We start from the raw sequence: 18,061 nt of genomic DNA, 5'->3' as shown, positions 1-18,061 counted from the left end.
GATTTTTGCGCTTTATGACCTGTCTGCTCAGAGGGGTCAACCTAGGACTTAATATTTTACATTTCATTGGCACTGCTTTTACAAAGTCTAATGGAAAGGGACCCTTGGTAGTGGGGACCTCTCACTAGTAGCACCTTGGCTGTGACTGTGGCCTCTCTCTGTCAGCACTTATGTCAATAGTTTTATTTTTATGTTCATATTGTCACACAATTGTATTGTCATGTGGTTCATAATGTAACTACAGTTTTACTGCTGGACAAACCAGTTCTATGCCATGATATAATTTAAAGAAATAATGTTTCCCTAATTCTCGCCAATTCTTACAGCAGAGGGTGGGCCATATTTTTTTTGAAAACTCCAACAATGTGCAAATTAGGATTTGGTTCGGTATTGGGCAGAATCTTTCACTGAGCAGTAATATTTGGGCACATGATTAATGAAATGATCATATGCAAATTAGGGGTAGGAAGGGGAAAAAAATTTTACTTCCTTGTTTTGTGCCAAAAAGTCACGCAATTTCCCTTCCCGCCGCTAATTTACATATACAAATTCGGATTTGGTTCAGCCGGCAGAAGGATTCGGCCGAAATCTGAATCCTGCTGAAAAAGGCCGAATCCTTAACCGAATCCTGGATTCGGCGCATCCCTAATTATTTACCAATCTCTCTTGTCTGTACTTGACTGAGAGAATGTGCAGAACTGACAGGCTTACTTTTCTCACAAGGAGCTTCCACAGTAACAGTTGGTGTGAGGATGTTATACAACATGGAGGAGGGAGGGACTTTGCTAGTTGCTAGGTGACATCATAGCTTGAACTGTCTCCAAGAGAAAGCACCTCATTGCATGTAGTAATATGTCATTTTACTAAAAAAGTAAGCATTTCTGCTAAAGAAATATATTTGAAGATTTTATTATTTCCACCTCAACTATCCATTCAGAGAATTTAAATTTCGCGATTAATAACAATGTCTCACAACTGCTTCACAGACCATTTCTGTGGCCCCTAACAGGCGCAGGCCCTCAGATCTGTGGCCATAAGATACGAGGCAGTTAAAGGATATGAACAGACTCCACCACAGAAATATAGCTCAGCTCTGCATACAAACAACGGACTAGTTACTTTCCACCCCCAAAGCATGATGGGATACAGCCTTCCTGCGATCACGCGTCAAGCAAGGACCCGCCCATGGCCTGTAGAAAACGTATCGCGAGATTTCAGCGGGCCTCGCTGAGGGGTGGAGTTTTTGTACGCGGAAGCACTGGGGGGGGGGGGCTTGACGCTGTGCGTGCTGACGTGTTGGAGGAAGCAGAAGCAGGCTAAGCGGTCGCCATGTCAGCTGGGAGCGGGTATGACGGGAAGACCGATGTTTTTTCTGGGGTTGGGAGACGGGCACGGGGTCGTGGGATGGGTCGGGGGCGCTGGAGAGGCGACCGGGGTTGTTCCTGAGGGAAGCGCGCTCGGCTGCGGGGGTGGGACTGACTATGTAACGGGGGCGCGGGTTGGGGGATGTGACAGAGAAAAGTGTGCGGGGAACTTGTTATACACGCTCCATTCTGCTTTACGGCACGGTAGTTTTATCGTGGCCTCTCTAATTGATCAACTACACCTCCCAGCATCCTCAGCTGCAGGGAATCCTACTCCCAAAGTGTTGCACTACAACTCCCAGCATTCCCATGGCCAGGGCCTAACAAGCAGAACTCTCAGAGTTGAACTACAGTTCCCAGCATCCTCTGCTGCAGGGAATCCTACTCCCAAAGTGTTGCACTACAACTCCCAGCATTCCCATGGCCAGGGCCTAACAAGCACAACTCAGTTGAACTACAGTTCCCAGCATCCTCTGCTGCAGGGAATCCAACTCCCAAAGTGTTGCACTACAATATCTACCTGTTTTCACTACATTGCTTATTCAATGGACATCCAGACAAACAATCCCCCGGTCCTGTGCAACTGTTTCCATATAGGGGGGGAAATATCCAGCACTATAGTGAGGGCTCTGGAGAAATAGCTGGGGGGTAATTAAAGGAACAGTAACTCCCAATATTGTATATATCACAGTGTTATTTGTTTGTAGACGAAGAAGCAAATGGGACCAGCCGGGCCCCCCCACCACCACTCTTCTCCTCCCTGGTGTGATTCCCGCCATTATCCCCTTTACTGCCGGCGCCTTCCTGAGCCCCCCTGAAATAGCGGCTGCTGATGCCACAAGCGAGGCTGTTAGTGCTCCGTCCGGGGCCCTGGATGCTGCCGCCGCTGTGGCTGCCAAGATCAATGCCATGTTGGTGGCAAAGGGGAAGATAAAGCCGTCTCAGAATGCCACCGAAAAGGTAAGTGTCATTGGCCAGTGAGTTGTGTAACAAAGCCGCTAGATCCCCTGTGTGACGTGTAGTTGTACACTCATTCTTCTGCTCTCTCCTCAGGTTCATGTACCAGGCAAAGCTCCCGCCGCAGCCAAAAGTAAAGACGATCTGGTGGTGGCAGAAGTAGAAATCAACGATGTGCCCCTGACGTGCCGGAATCTTCTTACAAGGGGGCAGACGCAAGATGAGGTGGGTGTCATGTTTATTTCTTCTGACCCTAAATCTTGCACCCATTGAACCTCCATCTGAGTCTGCTCATTCTGTGCTTCTGTCTTGTAGATCAGTCGCATGAGCGGAGCAGCAGTATCAACCCGGGGGAGGTACATGACTGCAGAGGAGAAAGCCAAAATAGGACCTGGGTATGTGTCAGTCTGTCTATCAACCTATATCGGTCTATCAACCTATCTAATGGAGCCCAGTGGTGCATCGCTATATTCTGACCATATGCTTCTGTTTACAGAGATCGACCTCTTTATCTGCATGTTCAGGGGCAGACGCGGGAACTTGTTGATCGTAAGTAACATTTGGTCTATATATAGATATATAGATATAGATATATCATTTTTATAAGGAATTGTTCAGTATAAAAATAAAAACTGGGTAAATAGATAGGCTGTGCAAAATAAAAAATGTATCTAATATAGTTATTTAGCCAAAAATGTAATGTATAAAGGCTGGAGTGACTGGATGTGTAACATAATAGCCAGAACACTACTTCCTGCTTTTCAGCTCTCTTGGTTTCTACTGATTGGCTACCAGGCAGTAACCAATCAGTGACTTGAGGGGGGCACATGGGTCATAACTGTTAACTGAGCTGAATGCTGAGGCTCAATTGCAAACTCATTGAACAGTTATGTCCCATGTGGCCCCCCTTATAGTCGCTGACTAACTCCGAGTTAGAGAGCTGAAAAGCAGGAAGTAGTGTTCTGGCTATTATGTTACACATCCAGTCACTCCAGCCTTTATACGTTACATTTTTGGCTAAATAACTATATTAATTTTTTATTTAGCATTTTTTTAATTTTACCCATTTATTTTTACACCGAACTGTTCCTTTAAAAGGCTTTGTGTACAGAATTAAACACTGGTTAGTGTAGATCTGTAGGAACCACATCACACATCCTCTTAGACACCTCCCTTCTGTTGCTGGACTTAATTCTACGGTTCTCTTCTATATATATTCTGTGCTACTAGGCAAAGTAGTTAGATGTGCCGCCCTGTAACTGGAACAACCAAGCCTTAGTCTTTAAAGAATAATGTCTATTAAGTTAGTGGTTCGTATTGAAAATCTCCGGGACTCTCATTGTGGTTGTTTACACCTCTGCAGCCTGGGGAGATCATCATGAAATTACAGTAGGAGAAACAAACCGGGTTGGGTGAAGAAAAGCCAGTCGATCTTTTAGTTTGTTGTTTAGCCCCTCATTGTGTTTGTGCAACAGGAGCAGTCAACCGGATCAAGGAAATCATCACCAGCGGAGTGGTAAAAGCTGCCACCGGCTCCAGCCCGACCTTTAACGGAGCCACCGTTACTGTGTATCACCAGCCGGCCCCAGTCACTCCCGTGGTGTCTGCCGCTCCTCCCAAACCTCAGTTCCAGTCGGGGGTATGTGACTGTACAGCGTGATTACTGGCTTTTGGGTAGTGTTCCAGACAAGCCAGGGTGGGTTGGGTTTGTACATATCCGTGAGCTGGAGGGATAAGAAAGCAAAGTCTGAGAAGTGAGACTCTGCTGATACCACCCTCCTATAGTAATGGGACGGAGAGAGAGCAGCTCGGCTCTAAGATTCAGCCGTTGCTCCCTGCACCATCCAACATTGTCAGTTTCTAGCTGAAGTTCAGCAGCAGCAGCTGGGGTCTTTCCAGTTGGATATACATGCTTTCTATACATACACATTTCTATCTTTCCGTATCAGTGTTTAAAGGGAAACTAAAGTCTAAAATAGAATAGTGCTAGAAATGCTGTTTCTCTGTCGTCTCAAGGGGGACACAGGGACAGATGGGGTTAAGCTCCACCCTCTAGGAGGCAGGACACTTAGAATAAAAAAGAAAGGGGCGTGCCAAGACCATGGCTTAACCCAACCTAGTAATAAACCATTCAGTTTTTAAGTGTCCTGCTTCCAAGGAGGATGGACAAATTCATCTCAAGAATTATTTTGCCAGGATACTGGCAAATGAGGTGTTCATCAGGAACAGGGTTACCTGTATCCTTTGTGGTGTGCCTCCTACGTGGGATGCCCACCGGAGTCACTATCTAGCTTAAGCTATACCGACTTGTCTTCCAGGCATTCCTGCATTCCGTGATGGGAGAGCAGAGGGCCTAACCGGTGCGGCTAAAAATGTGAGTATGACCCTTCTGTCTAATGGGTTTCTCTATGCTGGCTCTCCTCCCCCTTATCAGGAACTCTGTCTTGCTTGACAGACGCCTTCTCTATACCTCCCCTCTGTTTGCACTGCTCCCTGCGGTTTCCACCGCTATTTTCATTCTAAGGCGCACCATGCCTGCCTCGTGGTGCGGTGAAAAAGAGAGACGCGCCGTGCGTTCCAGCGCCATGCGTTCCAGCCCCATGCGTTCCGGCGCCATTTTGTTTTTTTTTGCGCTCTGGGTGGAACGCATGGCTAGGCGCGCTTTTTAGGAGGCGTTAACTTCCTCCGACTTCCTCCGACTCCTCTCACGCTGCCTACTCCTCGCATCAGAGCACTTCAGGGAGGATTCTTCAGGGGGACCACAGCGCAGCGGACTAGCTCTCCCTACAGGACGCGCATAGGTTAACCCTTCGGTTACCAGATTATAGCGCATTGCAGCCCTTGTTTTTTCTGACTCAAAGCAGAATTTCTACAACCATTCAGCAGGTACCACAGACACTGCTTCAATGGCAGAGGGTAAGTCAGGGGGACTTTTCCCAAGGGCTGGGGGGAGAGCACCAGCAAAAGCAGCAGCACAGATTACCTATTTAGCCTGCAAAAAATGCCAGACCAAAATCCAAGGAGGTCAAGGGGAGCCCCTCTGCAAATCTTGCAAAAAGGGGTTGTCTTCCGCTTCTGCCACGGTTGCCAATCCTGATCTTAGTGGCAACACTTCCCCGGCGGCCCCTTCTGGGTCCCCCAATCCAGAGGTTTCTCTTCCAGATCCCTCTCCTGGACCCTCTACGGAACCTCCAGCCCCTCTTTGGGCGCTTCAGCTTTCCCAGTCCTTAGCTTCTTTGCAGAATCTCCCTTCCATTGCAGATACTCTGGGTAAAGCTCTTGCCAAACTGGACCACAAATCCAGCGGCAAGCGCAAGAGATCAGAGAAGTCTAAGGGGCACTCTAGTGTCCAGACCCCGTCTGAGGACTCTGCTTCAGGAGGGGAATCCTCTCATTCCGAAGGTGAACTTCTCCCTTCCGAAGTTTCTTCGGAAGCAGGGGAGGACAGTGAGGAGACCGCGGGCCGCGATGTTCAGCATGACATTGACCGTATTATTCAAGGGGTCATTGAGGTCCTTAAGGTCTCTCCGTCCTCGGAACAACAGTCTCAGACGTCCAGCCTGTTCAAGAGACAACACAAGTCTTCTCTCTGTTTTCCTTCCCATGAACAACTTATCAACATTGTTCAAGACGAGTGGAATTTCCCTGAACGGAAATTTCAGGCTTCTCGGAAATTTTCGAAGTCCTATCCCTTTACTAGGGATCTGGTGGACAGGTGGTCAATGCCTCCGACTGTGGACGCCCCGGTTTCCAGACTGTCTAAATCCACGACGTTACCCGTTACCGACGCGGCAGCCTTTAAGGATCCATCTGACAGACGTCTTGAGGGTTTCCTTAAAGCGGTCTACTCTTCCGCAGGGTCGACCCTTCGCCCTGTTCTAGCGTCAGCCTGGGTGGCCAGAGCCATCCAGGCATGGGCTGAATCTCTCTTCTCCGATATTCAGGACGGCGTTCCCAGGGCCGACCTTATCGAATCCGTGCGTTCTATAGCAGAGGCATCCGCCTATCTGTCAGACGCCACCCTCGATACCGCACAGATCACAGCGCGTACCTCAGCTCTAGCTGTAGCGGCCCGTCGAACCCTGTGGCTTAAGAATTGGGCAGCCGACTCTAGCTCTAAGAAATCCCTTACTTCGCTCCCCTTCAAGGGACAACGACTGTTTGGTGAGGAACTTGAAAAAATCATTTCTCAGGCCACAGGGGGCAAGAGCACCTTTCTTCCTCAGTCTAAGAACAAGCCTTCCACACAGCCCCGCCGGTCCAGATTTTTTCGGGGTCAATCTACCCGATTTTCTAGAAGATACAGTCCTCCCAGACGCTCCAATTTTCGCTCCAAACAAGCAGACAAGGGACGTCCTTCATGGAAGACTAACAAATTCCACAACAAGACTTCTGCCGACAAGTCTGCCTCAGGCTGACGGGGCACCCCCTCCGGAATCGCGGCAGTCCTTAGGGGGCAGACTACTGCAATTCCGGGAGGTCTGGCTCCAGCATTCCTCCGATGCCTGGGTAAACGAGATCATATCAGAGGGTTATCATCTGGATTTCTCTTCTCTCCCTCCTCGGAAGTTCCTCATGTCCAGACTTCCTACCAATTCGGCCAAGGCTCTAGCCTTCCTGGACTGTGTCCACAAGATGGAGCAAAGTGGAGTAATCATCCCAGTGCCTCCTCCAGAGAAATTCTCAGGGTTCTACTCCAATTTGTTTCTGGTTCCCAAACGGGACGGCTCCTTCCGACCGGTGTTGGATCTCAAGTTTCTCAACAAATTCATCAGATCGGTCAAATTCAAAATGGAAACCCTTCGCTCTGTGATACGGGGGATGGAACAAGATCAGTGGATGATGTCCTTGGACATCAAGGATGCCTACCTCCACGTCCCAATTTGGCCACCTCATCACCGGTTCCTGCGGTTCGCCTTCAAGAATCGACATTACCAATTTGTGGCGCTCCCCTTCGGTCTTTCATCAGCCCCCAGGGTCTTCACCAAGCTCATGGCGGTGTCCGCAGCAGCCCTACGTCTCCAGGGCATATCGGTGACGCCTTACTTGGACGATCTGCTCCTGAAGGCCAGGACGAAGGACAAGAGCGAACAGGATCTTCAGAAGGCCGTTTCTCTACTACAGGACTTCGGATGGACCATCAATTGGAAGAAGTCCAATCTCATTCCCAGTCACAGGATGACCTTTCTGGGTCTCGAGTTCAACACTCGTACGCAGAGAGTGAGTCTCCCCTCGGAGAAACAGGAGAAGATCCGAACTCAAGTGCAACTCTTACTTCGGACCGCCAGGCCCACCATTCATCTACTTATGAAGGTTCTAGGACTCATGGTTTCTTCGATCGAAGCGGTCCCCTTCGCACAATTGCATCTTCGTCCGCTTCAATCCAACATTCTGACCACATGGAAAGGGGGACCCTTATCGCAGAGAATCTCACTTCTCAGCTCGACACGGGAGTCTCTCCTTTGGTGGCTCAGACCATCCAGCCTGTCAGAGGGACAGTCCTGGGCGACTCCGGATTGGCTAGTGATAACCACGGATGCCAGCCTTCAGGGCTGGGGAGCAACGTGGGACAGTCGGTCCGCACAAGGTCTATGGTCTCCCGAGGAGTCCAAACTCTCCATCAACATACTGGAGCTAAGGGCGGTAAAACTCTCTCTCCGACACTGGTCACACATCCTCCAGGCCAAAGCTGTTCGGGTGCAGAGCGACACTTCCACAACCGTCGCATACATCAACAGACAGGGTGGAACCCGCAGCAAGGCCGCCTTGGCAGAAGTGCAACAGATTCTACTCTGGGCGGAGGCCAGTTCCGTAAGGCTTTCCGCCATTCACATCCCGGGAGTGGACAACACCAGGGCCGATTTTCTCAGTCGGCACCTCCTAGATTCAGGAGAGTGGGAGCTTCACCGGAAACATTTGCGGAGATCGTCCGTCATTGGGGGGTTCCCGAGATCGATTTAATGGCGTCCAGAGTCAATCGCAAGGTGCCCAACTTCTTCGCTCGCTCACGCGATCCTCTGGCAGTGGGCATAGATGCCATGACACAGACCTGGCACTTCGACCTCGCCTACGTCTTCCCTCCTCTTCCCATGCTTCCTCGGGTGCTAAAAAGATCAGGCAGTCTCACGTCACCGCGATCGTGATAGCCCCTTTTTGGCCCCGGAGAACTTGGTTCTCGGATCTTCAGGAGATGTCCGTCGCACAACCTCTGCGGCTGGCTCCGCGGACCGACCTGCTTCTTCAAGGCCCCATTGCTCATCACAATCCGGGCCTCTTCGCTTTGACGGGATGGCTGTTGAGGCCGCCATCTGGAGACGAAAGGGGATAGCGGAAGATGTTATCATCACCATGTTGAAGTCCCGCAAGGCTACTTCTTCCAAGGCCTATCACAGAGTTTGGCGTAACTACTGGACCTGGTGCAGGGAAACCGCCGTCCCCTCGGCTGATTCTTCCTTCATGGACTGTGTCATCCCTCGAGTTTTGTCCTTCCTTCAAAGGGGTTTGCAGTTGGGCCTGAAACTCAGCTCCTTGAAGGTACAGGTGTCAGCTCTCTCTCGGTGTTGCTTCAATCCCGTTTGGCCTTGGATGACTCAGTCCGTACTTTTCTCCAAGGAGTGGCTCATGTCGCCCCTCCTTTCCGCCCTCCGACTCCGAGTTGGGATCTCAATATTGTTCTGGATGCTCTCTTAGATCCTCCCTTTGAGCCTCTAGCATCAGTTTCCGATGACTGGCTCACTCGGAAGGTGGTTTTTTCTTGTGGCGATCTCTTCTGCGAGACGAGTTTCGGAGCTCTGCGCACTATCCTGTGATCCGCCCTTCCTTGTTTTCCACAGAGACAAGGCCGTACTCCGCACGGTTCCGTCATTCCTACCCAAGGTGGTGACGTCCTTTCACATCAACCAGGAGATTGTGGTACCGTCCCTGTGTCCGGATCCCAAGAATGACAAGGAACGAAGACTTCATGGTTTGGATGTAGTCAGAGCGCTCCGGTGGTATCTGGACAGATCCAAGTCCTTCCGCCGTTCACAGTCCCTGTTCGTTCTGCCCACAGGGACTCGGAGGGGCTTGGCTGCGTCCAAGTCTTCTATTGCCCGATGGCTCCGGGAAACCATCGCGAAGGCCTATTTAGCCAAAGGTAAGTCGCCCCCAGAAGGTGTTCGAGCCCACTCTACAAGATCAGTGGGAGCTTCCTGGGCATGGCGCAACTCGGCCTCTTTGGACCAGATCTGCAGAGCGGCTACCTGGTCTTCTGTCCACACATTTACAAAATTCTATTGTCTCGACACGTTTTCTTCGGCCGAAGCCTCCTTTGGTCGTAAGGTGTTGCACTCTGTGGTGCAATAATGTGTCATTGTCTCGCTCCCTCCCTGCTTCTTTTGTTGGGGCTGCTTTGTTAAGTCCCCATCTGTCCCTGTGTCCCCCTTGAGACGACAGAGAAAACAGGATTTTTTGATACTCACCGTTAAATCTGTTTCTCTGTAGTCGATAAGGGGGACACAGGGCTTCCCGCCCTTCAGCGAGTTGGATCTATTGGTCCACAAGTGAAATGTTTTCCTGTTTACCAGTTCTGCAGTTTCTTGTTTATCTTTAGCAGTCGCTTTGGTACTAACTGAATGGTTTATTACTAGGTTGGGTTAAGCCATGGTCTTGGCACGCCCCTTTCTTTTTTATTCTAAGTGTCCTGCCTCCTAGAGGGTGGAGCTTAACCCCATCTGTCCCTGTGTCCCCCTTATCGACTACAGAGAAACAGATTTAACGGTGAGTATCAAAAAATCCTGTTATTTTGTATACTAAACAAATACATGAACTTACTACACCAGAAGCCTTATGATTTATCAGAGTTGGCCACAGGGGGTCACCATCTTGTAACTGTTATACATCTCTACAAGACCAAGACTGTGCACATGCTCAGTGTGGTCTGGGCTGCTTAGGGATCATCATAAATGATTAAAACAACACAAGTCGAATATCTGCCAGAAGCCGATTTTGCAAGACTGATTAATAATCAGAATATACAGACTGCACTGGGTCCTGTGTTGTCAGGTAATCTAATGTGGATTTTATAGTTTTTGTATTGTTTAATACAAACTTTCTCCAAATCTGCAGAACCAGTGGCTGCAGCAAAATAATCCTCCAAATAGAATCCCAGTTTATTTGTTTAAATCTGGCTCCATTATCTTTGTCCCTGCAGCTGGAGTTGGAAACAGTAAAGAGGACGTAAAGGCAAAAATAAAATACCATTCAATTAAAAAATCTTTTCTGGTTTTATAAGAAACCTGACTTTATGCAGTGAAATCCCCCCTTCGTTAATTTGCTCTGACTGCTGCAGATACGAATCTCTACACGGTAGCCGGCTGTTCTACATGGAAACAAAGCTGCTAGAGTTCTGGGAAGTCCCTCACTCCTGCTGTTTGAAAGTATGATTATTTCCCTGCAGAGCAGTTAGGGAGCGTCTGAAGATTCCTATCTGCAGCAGTCAGAGGAAGTAAAACAAAGGGAGAATTTCACGGCATACAGTCAGGTTTCTTATAAAAACAGTACACTTTTTTAAATTAAAGTATATTGGAGATTGCCTTAACATCCCCTTTAAGGGCCAGTTCTGTCAGGTGTAGCAGCTACTTTGTTGATGTCTGTCTTTGGGAGGGGCACAGTTTGCCTGCTATCCTGATCTGCCTTTCTCTTCCCCAGATGCATTACGTACAAGATAAGTTGTTTGTGGGCCTAGAACACGTGGTGGCCACTTTCAATGTGAAGGAGAAGGTGGAAGGTCCCGGATGCTCTTACCTCCAGCACATTCAGATGGAAACCGGTGCCAAGGTTTTCCTACGAGGGAAAGGATCCGGTTGTATTGAGCCGGCCTCGGGGAGAGAAGCCTTTGAGCCGATGTATATTTATATCAGGTACAAGAAAGACACAACGTCGCTATAAAATTGTTGTTCCCTCTTGCGTTGTCTTCTTGCTTTCCCGCCCTATTGAATTATTTTAGCTCATGGTATGCTCCTCACATTATTTGTTCTTCTGTAAATTCTTTTTATGTTTTAACCTTCTTTTCTGGTTCTCTGCACAGCCACCCAAAGCCAGAGGGGCTAGCGGCTGCCAAGAAGCTCTGTGAGAATCTCTTGCAAACAGTAAGTATTTCTTCTGCGTCCGGTGTCTTAATATTCAACTCTCCAAATGCCTTTTAACACTTTCTCCCATTTATAGGTCCATGCAGAATACAATAGGTTTGTGAACCAGATAACCAGCACTGCACCCATGACTGGTACGTTGTTATATAGAGTCATGTAAATGGCCGTAGACTTTATGTGCTGTGGCTTATTCAGCTGTTTTTCTCCTTAGGTTACGCACAGCCTCCTCAGATCAGTTCTGTATCAATGCAGCCTCAGTACTACCCTCCTAACGGCTACCAGACTGGCTTTCCAGTGGTCCAACCGCCTGCCCCCCAGCCTGCTGTTCAGGTTCCCTATGTGGTTTCTACCCCAATTGCCAGCCCAGTGCCCCCACCACCTGGAGTGGTTCCTAACATGGCAGCTCCGGTTCCAGCTGTGCCAACATGTTATCCAATCCCACAGGTGCAGCCACCAGGCTTGTCTCTTCCAGTAAGTTGAGGATGGTATCGCTACCAGATTGACATTAAATGTGTCTTTTTGTCTTCAACCTTTGGGTTGTGCCTTTTGGGAATATGTGGCCTTAAAGGAGAACTAAACCCTAAAAATGAATGTTAAAAAATGCCATATTTTACATAATGACCTTATTGCACCAGCCTAAGAAACTTTCTAAATACAATCGATTAAATATTCTGCATTGTTTCTGAAATAATCAAATGTATCTTCACTATTCCTCTCTCAGCATCTGTTTCTCTTCATTCTCTCTTCATGCAGCAGTTGGGTGTCAGATATTCATTGACAGTTAGATCCAATATATCTTATAGGGGGGCTCCTTTTGCCTAGAAGATGTATTAGAGCTCACTCTGTTGAAATCACCAGAAATCCTGTCTCTCTACATGCAGATTTTGTTGGCGCTGGAATCGGTTATTTGAGTGAGCTCTAATACATCTGCTAGGAAAGGGAGCCCCCCTATAATATATATTGGATCTAACTGTCTGTGACTGACACAAGAGAAACAGATGCTGAGAGAGGAATAGTGAAGATAAATTTGATTATTTCAGAATTTTTAATTGATTGTATTTAGAAAGTTTCTTATTTCAGTATGAGGAAGCTTGTATTAAATTTTCATTTTAGCGATGGTTCCCCTTTGATAAACAGGTGGAGCTCTGAACCAGGCAGAGAGCAGTCTTGTTTAGCTGCCAGTTAAGCTTGTGCTCACAGAAGCTCCGATAGCTAGAATATCTGATGTTGGTGCAGTCCATTTCTGTGCTCCCTATAACATAGAAACAAGCATGTACACATTAGTTACTGACACCCATTTACTTGACTTGTCCTTTATATGCGACTTTTTCGTCCTATTCAGGTTCCACCCCAAGGTCAGAAGCGACGCTTCACAGAAGAGCTTCCAGAGGAGAGAGACTCCCGTCTGCTGGGATACCAGGTGCTATACCACACACTTGCTCTCATACACACTGCAGTCTTAGGAGCCCGGGATCCCTCTCAGGAGCATAGAATAGAATATCCCTTGTTTCACTAGACTTCTAAACATACTCTGCAGGCTAAACAAACCTATTGAAGGAAAGCAAGCGGCCTGCTCATCCATTTGTGCCAGAGCCATAATGAATCTGGTTATCCTGTGGGGCTGAACTGTTGTGTAGATAATTGGGCAAAGGATTCTGGGCCACGAGTCTCTGGGAGGGCTACTGTGTTTAATATATGTGTGTGAATAATGATCCTGTCTCTCTTAACCAAATCTGAGTTTGTAGCAAGTGTAAACCCTGAAGGCTGTCCCTTGCTTTAAGACTGGTATGTGAATAATCAGAATGGAGTCCCACGTATCCAGCACTGTTACTATGAGGCTGTTCCTTGTAGTACTAATGAATAGGCTTCTTCTCCTTAATCTGACTTCTTAGAATAAAACCAGTACCATTTCCCTCTTCCCTGTCAGAGAGGTGTGCGGCCTGGAAGCGGCAGATTTCTCTGGCAGAGGAGCGGGGCTGACAGTGAGGAGCAGGATATTCAGGCGCCTGTAGGATTGCTAATGCCGCTGTGTATTTTTCTGCTCATAGCATGGACCCATTCATATGACTAATTTAGGTACAGGCTTCCTGGTCCAAAGCAAGATGGACGGCGCGTCGGTCAGATCGGACACCGTGGTTGTCAAAGAACGAGAGAGGGACAGGTGAGAGCTGCGTGTGTGGGACACGTATAATATTTGTGACTTGATGTTTGTGCATAAACTATACAAGGTCACCAAATGAACGAATCTTAACCCAAAATGCCCACCAAAGGCAACGGGTTAAAGGAGAACTAAACCCTTACAATGACTGGCTAAAAATGGCATATTTTATATAGTGAACTTATTGCACAAGGCTAAAGTTTGAGCTTGTCAATAGCAGCAATGATCCAGGACTTCAAACTTGTCACAGGGGGTCACCATCTTGGAAAGTGTCTGTGACACTCACATGCTCAGTGGGCTCTGATTGGCTGTTGAGAAGCTAAGCTTAGGGCTCGTCACTAATTATCCAGCAGAAAATGAGCTTCCCTGGCTGTAATATAAGCTGATGCTACAGGTTTGCTGATTATTCAATTCTGATGCTAATTGCACTGGTTTCTGTGCTGCCATGTAGTAATTATGTGTATTAATTACTAATCAGCCTTATATTGTGACATTTCTATTCTATGTGTACTGTATATTGTGAGTGGCTCCCTAAGCTCAGTAAGTGACAGCAGCACAGAGCATGTGCAGTGAATCAGCAGAAAAGAAGATGGGGAGCTACTGGGGCATCTTTGGAGACACAGATCTTTACTGCTAAAGGGCTGTGGTTGCCTTGGGCTGGTACAAAAGCACAAAACATCATGTACAACATTTCTAGCTACTGCTTTAGTTCTCCTTTAATCCAATCGTTGCCTGTGTATGGCCACCCTAAGCTTCATTGACTTTGGTTGTTTGTAGCATTTCAGCCTTGTGATCTTGTTTCTTGCAGGCAGTTGATGCCTCCGCCTGGTTTTCCGGTCTCTGCACAGAAGGAGCCAGAGGAAAAGTCTGCGGCTGGGACATTAGGGGTTGCAGAAGGTGAGTACAGTGACGATCGTGTGTCCAGCCATGTGGAGCAGCTCAGATTTTGCACACACAGCCATTTGTCCCTGCCGTTCAGATTTCTCTGGAATCTACAAGGCCTAAGACTTCCCTCCCATTTGCCCTGCCAAATTTTAACTGGTCACTGGCCAAATGCCTCATTATGTATGGGCGGCCCCATCCTGCGAGCGCTGGGTATTACACCCTTGGGGTTGGGGAGATCTATTAACTGGAAACACAAAGGCTTCCTTCTCTGTTTTCATCGCTAACTGTATATTTTTGTATTCTTTGTGTCTTTTTTTTTTTTTTTTTTCTCCATTCTCTCTTTTCTTCCATGCTCGTGATTGGACCGTCCTTTCCCGGCGTTGCACTTGATTCTCTCCGTCATGACCTGGGGGTTGACCTTGATGCCCGTTGCAATCTTCCAAATGGTGCACGACTAACGAATTTGCCTATTATTCCATGTCTTGTGAAATAACGGAACCCGCTGAATTTTGTTTTTATCTCACCTTCTGGGCAATTTGTCTTGTGTTCCCCTCCCCCCTTTTTTTTTCCTCTTTCTTTCTTTTCCAGATAATTCCATAAAAAAGCTAAAGACCTCAGATAAAACCTTCGGCTTGGTCGCTTACGCCGGGGACTCGTCCGACGAGGAGGAAGATCATGGAGTTCTAAAGAATTCGGGCTGGAGTGCAGGTTACCAGTACCCGGCTTCCCAGCAACAGCAGCGGCCAAAGCCTCAGATGCCATTCTGGATGGCCCCCTAGAACTTTTTTTGGAACAACCTGCAGCAATAATCCAGCATGTACATTACACAAGGGCCCTTTTTATTTTGATGTTTGGGGTTTTTTTTTCTAAAAATGGGACTTGATTTGATAGGAGTAGTACGATGAAAAGTGGGATCCCTCTTCCTTTAATTATCCAGCAACAGCCCCAGAGATTGTTCCCAAGCAGATCCGAGGGCAAATGTAATGTTGCCGAATGGACAGACGGAATGTTTTTGGCTGCCGCTCGATGCTTCCGCATGGTGTAGGAATTTTTTATTTATAGATTTTTATTCCTTCTTTTTATTTATGCCTTCGCTGGAGGAGTGACACCGCTACCAAAGCCGTGGCATGCAGTTTTTGTCCGGCAAGTGCTGCTTTTATAAGATTAGGGTGGAGCGAACCTGGAGACAAGCAACTTGTAGCCATCCAGTTAGCAACAAGGAGTATTCGACAGCAGCCCTGGGATTTGTAGTTCAACAACGTGCATTGGTCAGGGACAAACAGCAGGTTTCCCTCCCACCCTTATCTATAGCTATTCCTAGCCTGCCAGTATTCTGCATTGGTGATCATTGACCAGCTCAATAGATAAAGTTGTTCAGGGCTGTATTGTGGTTATAAGACTGTTGCCAGCTCCATGTTGGTGCACTAAATAAATATTCCTCGCAGTATTTCCTCATGAAGTGCAATATTTATTCAATATTGATTCATCTCATTCCCATAAAACACAAACACACAATATACTCAACGGGGCTCATTTATAAACACTGGGCAAATTTGCCCCTGGGCAGTAACCCATAGCAACCAATCAGATGATTGCTTTCAGCGTTCAACCTGCAGCTGGTAAAAAAAAAAAGCTATAAACTGATTAGTTGCCATGGGTTACTGCCCAGGTGCAAATTTGCCCAGTGTTTATAAATGCGCCCGTTGGGTTTATTACTGAAATAAGACCGTGACTCCCTCTCCTTTCAGCTGCTCATTATATTCACTATTTTTCAGTTCCCCTTTAAATCACAGGGCAGCAGTTGAGTGAGTGTCATTGTGAGCAGGTGTAGCCACTGAGTCCAAGAAGAGGGGGCGATTCCTTGTGTAACATTTAATCTGCCGGAGGTTAGAGCATTAGGGCCCCCCTAGTGACCCCCAACAGAGACAATATCAGCTTTAAGGCTTCTGCCCTTGTGTTCCTCAGCTCTTGGATTATCTCTGCCTGTGTTTAACTCCCCCCCCCCCCCAGCACAAACCATTCTACCAGTTCATCCCCCCTAATGACCTGTTAAATACATCTGATTCTGGGGTCCCACAACATCTGTCGCTCTACTTTCCCAATTCTTTTTCTTGCTGTAAATATTTCAGTTCTACTTTTATTGTAAATAAATGAATAATTGTACAATCTTTGTGTTGTTTCTTTGTGCTGTGGGTGCAGCTTATTGTATTGAGACTGGAAGACAAACAGGAGGGGCCTGAATAGAAAGATTAGGAAGATTGAAGCCTCGCAGTGCAATTGTTTTTGGTTGTCGGGTCAGTGACCTCCCCATTTTATAGCCGACCAGACAATAGTAATTTCTCAGCTATGACAAATAAAAAGGCCAAGTTATGTAAGAATTCGGGCATCCATAACCCAAATGTGTCGGCTCAAAGACCAAATGTTGTTCTACAAAACACAATTCATGTTGACTTTAAAGGGGTTGTTCACCTTTCAAACATTTTTTTTTCAATTGAGTTGTTTTCAGATTGTTCTTCTGAAATAATTTTTTTTTTTCAATTGCATTTTTTACTGTTTTTCCAAAATCTAAGTTTAAAGTTGAAGGTCCCTGACTCTAGTGTAAGTCGGGCAGCTCAGTAATTCAAGTGCAGCTTCTAAACTGTTACAATTTTACATTTAGTTGATCCATTTCTCAGCAGCATCTCTGGAGTATCAGCAACTATTGTATCAAGTCTAACAGCTGCCTGTAATGAAACCCAGAGATTCTGCTCAGCAGGGACAGAGATAAGAAATGTATCAACCAAATGTATCAATTTAGAACATTTACAGGGTCGGCGACCCCCTTCCAGAGCTGCTTTAGAAAGATGAAAAATTAGACTTTACACTTCAATATTACAAAAACAGTCACACATAGTAGAAAATAGAAAGTAATTGGGGGAAAAAGTCTTTCTTTCTGTTGAACAGTCTGAAACCAACTGAACTGAAAAATGTGTTGGAAGATGAACAACCCCTTTAATAGGGGTAAGTTGTCCAGGCCCGGTTAATGGCATGTTTCCACTCCCTTCCATTTAGAGTGTAAGCTCTTTTGCATAGGGCCTTCCTCACCTTTTGTACCGGTATTGATTGTGATGTATGTAACTCCATACAGCGCCATGCCAGCCAGGCGCCCTAGGCAAATAGCTGGTCCGACGCCTGCTACCCACGAGCATCTGCGAACTCCCACTTTTGTGCGCATGCGCAAACCGGCGCTCGCGCGCATGTGCCTTTTGACGTTCGCACGCGTATGCGCCAATTGATGTTCTTGCACATGCACGGAACCACAACTACGGAGCCAAATAGAAGAAATATTTGGAGAGAGGCGACCGGATATGGGGTAGGTGTCAGAAGGTGCGTGCCTGGCGCCCCCTAACTTTTGCTCCCTAGGCACGTGCCTACTCTGTCTACCCCTAGTTCCGGCCCTGACTCCATATGTTCTATGTATATAATTCATGTGATTTAGTTGTATAATCACATTTATGTTACAGTGCTACGCAATATGTTGGCGCTATATAAATACATGTTAATAATAATAATAATAATAATGTCTGACT

The 18,061-nt window shown here is 47.1% G+C and overlaps 2 protein-coding genes and 1 non-coding gene across 6 annotated transcripts in view; 2 read left to right on the top strand and 1 right to left on the bottom strand.

The window, feature by feature from the left end:
• The window catches only part of LOC121397224 (CD48 antigen-like), a 626,518-nt gene that overhangs the window by 8,916 nt on the left and 599,541 nt on the right, over positions 1 to 18,061 (bottom strand). The gene's annotated exons all lie outside the window — the stretch shown is intronic.
• khdc4.L (KH domain containing 4, pre-mRNA splicing factor L homeolog) lies at positions 1,188 to 16,655 on the top strand. 4 transcript variants are annotated; one of them, XR_005963163.1, is made up of 14 exons: positions 1,188 to 1,346; positions 2,072 to 2,324; positions 2,418 to 2,546; positions 2,637 to 2,716; positions 2,818 to 2,870; positions 3,797 to 3,960; positions 11,010 to 11,221; positions 11,389 to 11,449; positions 11,526 to 11,583; positions 11,661 to 11,920; positions 12,792 to 12,869; positions 13,526 to 13,610; positions 14,416 to 14,504; positions 15,081 to 15,108. XR_005963163.1 is itself a non-coding variant. In NM_001096462.1 (14 exon segments), coding segments are annotated over 14 exon segments (1,758 nt in total). In that variant the 5' UTR covers positions 1,302 to 1,329; the 3' UTR covers positions 15,272 to 16,655.
• Positions 4,045 to 4,174, top strand: LOC121397463. Its single transcript, XR_005963688.1, has one exon.

This window comes from Xenopus laevis, chromosome 8L (assembly GCF_017654675.1).
Source record: "Xenopus laevis strain J_2021 chromosome 8L, Xenopus_laevis_v10.1, whole genome shotgun sequence".
NCBI classification, from domain to species: Eukaryota; Metazoa; Chordata; class Amphibia; order Anura; family Pipidae; genus Xenopus; species Xenopus laevis.
This window is presented reverse-complemented; position numbering and strand designations above follow the sequence as displayed.